The sequence below is a fragment of the Raphanus sativus genome, unplaced genomic scaffold (genome assembly GCF_000801105.2).
Source record: "Raphanus sativus cultivar WK10039 unplaced genomic scaffold, ASM80110v3 Scaffold0129, whole genome shotgun sequence".
In the NCBI taxonomy this organism is placed as follows: domain Eukaryota; kingdom Viridiplantae; phylum Streptophyta; class Magnoliopsida; order Brassicales; family Brassicaceae; genus Raphanus; species Raphanus sativus.
The window spans coordinates 37,742-43,369 of record NW_026615449.1 but is presented as its reverse complement, the minus strand read 5'-3'; the positions used below and the strand labels follow the sequence as shown (position 1 = coordinate 43,369).

The window sequence follows — 5,628 nt, the reverse complement described above, 5'->3', positions numbered from 1 at the left end:
ACGCCGACATCCACCACAGAAGGACCCGAAGTCAGTCAGCTCGACTGGCGGCAGCCTTCGAAAAACCCATGACAGAAGAGGAAGAAGACCTCTACTGGTCAGAGCAAGAGAGGTTGGCTGAAGACCAGACTCGGGCCTATCGCAGCCAACGTAGACAAAGGAGCGCGAACGGCGCCAACGAGATTCATGATTTGCGCGCAAATTTAAAGCGGTAAAATCGCAGATTCACCACGCAACCAGCAAAGCCCCCGAGATCGACCTGCTCCTCGAGGAATCGAGAAAGACTCCATTCACCTCTCGAATCACGGACGCACGAGTCTCAGATCCCGGGAAAATAAAGCTTCCCACCTACGACGGAACCACAGATCCGAAGGCACATCTGCAGTCCTTCCCGATTGCGATGGCGAGATCTAAACTTCCAGAGCGGGAAAAAGGACGTCGGCTGCTGTCTCCTATTCGTCGAGAACCTCAGAGGTGCTGCGCTCGAGTGGTTCTCACACTTGAAAAGAAACTCCATCGGAAGTTTCCGCCAGCTTGCTTCAGCTTTTCTGAAGCAATTCTCCATGTTCATGGACAGGGAAACTTCCGACGTAGACCTTTGGAGTCTAATTCAAAAGGAAGATGAACCGCTCCGCGACTACATAAGGAGGTTCAAACTCGTGATGTCCAGGGTAACAGGCCTCAGCGACAGAGTCGCCATCGACGCCCTGAGAAAAAACCTCTGGTACAAATCGAAATTCCGAAAGTGGATTTCTTTGGAGAGGCCACGCACCATCCAGGACACTCTCCACAAAGCGACGGATTTCATCATAATGGAAGAAGAGATGAAAGTCCTAGCGCAAAAGCATGGACCGCAGAAAGCGTCCGGCAAGAAGAAAACCTCTCGTAACGACAAGTACGTCCATCACGAAGGGGAAGACGTCCAAGGCGAACATAACTACGCCGTCAATTCCGAACAAGGAAGGACCGCCGGAAACACTTGGACGCGGAACTCGTACAAGGACAATTCCAGCTGCGAGTTCCATCAGACGAGAGGTCACTCCACCGCCAACTGCAAAGTCCTCGGCGCTAGACTCATTACGAAGCTGCTTGCCGGCGAACTAGCAACGGTCAGGAGCGTGAAAGACCTGCTCCTAGATTCTGACCGTCCGCCGAAGACCGACGGAGCCAATCCCGAGAATAACGCTCCTGGAACTCAATCGGGCGAAAAACGCGGACGGAGACAAGACGGCGAAGGAAACAACAACAACCGCCAAAGGATCAACATGATCATCGGAGGATCGCATTTTTACCAGGACTCCGTTTCGTCGATCAAAGCCTACGGACGGAGGGCCGAAACAAGCCCCGGATGGTGTCCAGAGGACGACGTTCCCAATCACGCAATCATCTTCGAGGAACAGGATACGGCCGGACTCGATAAACCCCACTACGATCCTCTGGTCATCGACTTGGTGATTCAGGATCTCGAAGTCGGCCGCATCCTCATCGACACAGGAAGCACGGTCAACATCATGTTCCGCGACACTCTGCAGAGGATGAACATACCCCTCGGAGAAGTCATCCCAGAACCAAGACCGTTGACTGGATTCTCGGGCGTCACGTCCATGACCCTCGGAAAAATCAGACTCCCGGTCATGGCTAAAGAAGTCACGAAGATCGTCGAATTCGCGGTAGTGGATAACCCGGCTATCTATAACGCCATAATGGGAACTCCTTGGATAAACGCCATGAAGGCAGTCCCGTCCACTTACCATCTCAGCGTCAAGTTTCCAACACCGACTGGAACAGCGGTAATCTGGGGAAGCCAAAAACAGTCGCGACTCTGCTTCCTGGCCGAACATAAATTGCGCAGCAATCGGAACGCCCCAGTAGCTAACCCGAAGCGAACTAAGAAGCATCTGAGTATCTCCGAGAACTCAGCAAAGAACAGCGCGGATTTGTCCGAACAGGCCACAACTCAGGATAGCGGGAAAATCCTCGAGTCCATCGCCGAAAGAACGGATGACCTAACTCCCAACGCGACCACCGACTTAGCTGAAACAGTCAAGGCGCCGGAAATCGTGGAGTAATAGCAACCGCGATAGAAACAGAACTACGAGATGGCTTGATCCTCGCAAGAGGTACGTAGGCAGCTCGTCGCAACCCGACGAGTTCAGCTATCCCCCTCACCAAAAAGGGGGGGGGAAGATGGGGACAAACATCCTTGTACTCCCGCAAAAATACTTTTCACATGTACTCTACATTATAAAGTCTTTAATTCAAATGCTTACTCAACGCATAAACATTACGGAAAACGAAAATCATATCTTTGAGGAACGCGAGACGTCGTTAGTTCCCGAAAAGTCTTGATTCTCCATTCTCCTCCAAACAGTCCATCCGCGACTCTAAAAAACTCTATCAAACAGTCTGTCCGCGACTCTAAAGTTCATTTCCGTCGATTGGCCCCGACGGAAAAACATAGAAACGTTTCACTCAATCAAATTCGTAGTCTGGCTTCTAACGAAGTCCTCTTGCATCCGACAAGGATACCATAGCGCGCTATACAAAAAAATCCAAATTTTGGTTAGCTCTTCGTAAAGGAAGTAGCTCGACTCGTATCCAAACGAATCATATAAGCCGATAAGCACTTCGCAGATTCTAAAACGGTACGAGTCAGGTCGAAATCGCAAACAGGCAAAACGAAAGCCGATTTGTCATCGCACAGCTTCAGTCCGAAAGTAGACCTAGGTCTTGCCCTAAACCCGGCCTTGCTGGTATCTAAGACATCTCATAGGCATAAGTATCCAGAATACGAGATTCCAAAATTTGCCTCTTATCGCTTACAAACCTAACGTTCGCTACAAAGTAACCTACGGATCAAGCGACAAAAAAAAGAGATTGAATACGAAGTGACTGCACGTATTCAAACCCTCTACACTTGACGAAAGTATAAATCAAAACGCAGAATTCATAAAAGCATTCATAGCAGGGATTCAAAAGCCACCAACGGCCAATCCCGAGAAACACAAAGTCACGCGACCTCCTAAGGGTCGCAACACATACATACAAACAGCCACACTTGGCCTATCACAAATTATAATCGAATGCATAACAATCGGTTAGAGATATTCCAAACGAGGAGTCGGGCTGGTCGACCTCTTCACCCCCGTCGCCTGCATTCAAACCCGCGCCTACATCCGCCGTATCTTCCGAGACTTGGATAGGATTCCACAACTCTCGAATTCTCCCTTCGATCGGAGGAACAAAGGATTCGGCGTTAGCGCATATTCTCATCGAGCCATCCATCGCGGCAAGTTCGCCGGAAAGAGAGAAACCCTCACGCTGCATCTTGTGTAGAGTACCGACCGAACCACGACACTCGCGAAAATCGCCTACAAAGTCCTGAGCCTCTTTGTACGCTTCGAATTCGGTAGAGAAAATTTCGGCCCTTCGGTTCAGCTCGGCGGCAGCTCTTCTCCGCCCGCTCCTTTCCGCACGAACGAGGGCTCGAGCCTGGACCTCGGCTTGCCGGCGTTTTTGCTCCTCCACCTCCAACCGATACTTGGCGAATTCCCTTTCCGTTTCCTCCGCTTTGAAACGGGCCAGCCGGGCAGTACGGAAACTTCCATCGATCGATGCGTTCCACACTCTCACGGCCTGCAAAGAAGTCGAGGTCAAATAAAAAGAAAAGGGGATTTACTCAAGTTTCGAAAACAAACCTCGTTGACCAAGCGAGCACCCTCCGCAGTCACCTTGTCCCTCTCCTCGTTGTCCAAAGACTCGTCACGGGAAAACGCCGGAGGGAGTTCATCAAAGAAGTCACCCGGGGGAGGAACACCCTGATTCTCTGTAGTGAAGTCAGGATCGTATCTCGGCAGCTCACCATTTCCCGACGAGGCCTCGAAAGCAATCCCTTTATCCTTCCGAGATCTCCGCCTCCGCCTTGAAGGGGCAAAAACGTAGGATCTATCATTGACACAGGGCCGCGTACCGCCTCGCGATCGGTGAAGCGCGACCGCCCCTCGAATCCGGTCAAGAGTAAAGGAGTTCCAGGAACAAGGCATTGTCCTAAAAATGTCTCTCTTGGTCGAAAGATCGGAAGGAACATGCGCGAGACACCTGTTCTCTGAAAAAAAAAAAACACACACGTTCAGTACTCGCTTTTCGGATTCTAAGAAAGGGGATGCGACAATCTTACCTCGTTGGTACAACCAGTCCGTCGGGAATAGGTGGAGAAAGCCTTCCTCGACAGACTCTCCATCTATCCTCACGAAAAAGAAACGGTCAACGTAATCCTTGGCGTGCGAGGTGACTCCATGGATTACCGAAAAATTGGTCCTCGCCTTCATGGAGTATACTCCATTGATGCTCGTCGTCTTGGAGTTCCACAACCCTTCGAAGTCAGCAGGGCTAAGGTCCATCCCTAACTCGTAACTCAAAATCACAACGCCAAGCCAGCTTTCCAAAGCCGGCACGTTCAGCTGGCTGATTACGATTCCGAAACGGTCGAGAGCCTGAACAATGACCCCAGGGATTGGGAACCACAGTCGGCATTGCGTCAGGAACGCCTCGTAGCAAGTAAAGTAACCCTTCGGAGGATGCTCCGAACTCTCATTCCCACGAGGAATGCGAAACATGACTCCCTTCGGAACCTCATAAAACTCTCGAAGAGTTCCGAGATATTCAGGGGATACTTCGCTCGGCGAGTCAGTTTCCTTACGCGTCCTCAGAGGTCGCCGGGGAATCGGGATCACGGGAAGGGGAGCATCAGAACCGAAGACGGCGTCGCAATACGCGCTCCTGTCAATCTCTGGAACCTCGGTTTCGGAACTTCCTCCTCGGCATGGAAACTATCCGAAGACGAGTGAGACTGCCTCCTCGAGGATTTTGATCTTGAAGTCATTCTTTTCTTAAAGGTAGAGAGAGAATTTGCAAGAGAGAGATTAACTTAAGATTCTTGGGTGAAATAAGAATGGTAAAGAATTCACAAGTCTTTATAGGCAAGGATTTGACTATTCACCCCGACCTTCGACACGATTTCGTCTCCATACTTTCCTCACGAACCATACCGCAAGCTAGGACCTACAAACCCTACGGCTCCTAGCTAGCTGGGGGGCTAACTGTTGGGGTCAAAATCGGTCAAGACGAAATCGATGTCCGAAAGTCTCGGAAAAACATGAAAGATGTTAGAGCAACCTCGAGAGACTAATTGTTAATCGAGAAACCTTGGAAAAATATTAAGTTCGAGATTAATCATCTCGAAATCAACGGCTAGAAACGTTTTCTACACGAGGAAAAACCTACGGAAAACTAAAAAGAACGCAAAAACACGCACAAGCCGAAGGAACCGAGCAGCCGACTCCGGTCGCGGCCGTGGCCGCCGGGCGGCTAGCCCCGTGCTGGCCGTAGCCGCCGGCGGCTAGCGCCCGTGCTGGCCGTGGCCGCCGGCGGCTAGCGCCCGTGCTGGCCGTGGCCGCCGGGCGGCTAGCCCACGTGCTGGCCGTGGCCGCGGCTAGCCCCCGTGCTGGTCGTGGCCGCCGGCGGCTAGCGCCCGTGCTGGCCGTGGTCGCCGGGCGGCTAGCCCCCGTGCTGGCTCGGTCATCGGGCGGCTAGTCTTCGTGCGTAAGTTCTAAGCCCCCGGGTCGCTAG

General features: G+C 51.8%; 1 protein-coding gene across 1 annotated transcript; it reads right to left on the bottom strand.

Annotated features, from left to right (window-relative positions):
• Window positions 1-2,519: 2,519 nt before the first annotated feature.
• On the bottom strand, window positions 2,520-4,808 carry LOC130501217 (uncharacterized). Its single transcript, XM_056996104.1, has 2 exons — window positions 3,699-4,808; window positions 2,520-3,636 (listed from the first exon to the last, which is right to left on the bottom strand). The coding sequence occupies exons 1-2, from the start codon at window positions 4,614-4,616 to the stop codon at window positions 3,067-3,069; spliced, it is 1,488 nt and encodes a 495-aa protein (XP_056852084.1). The 5' UTR covers window positions 4,617-4,808; the 3' UTR covers window positions 2,520-3,066.
• Between the last annotated feature and the right edge of the window lie 820 nt (window positions 4,809-5,628).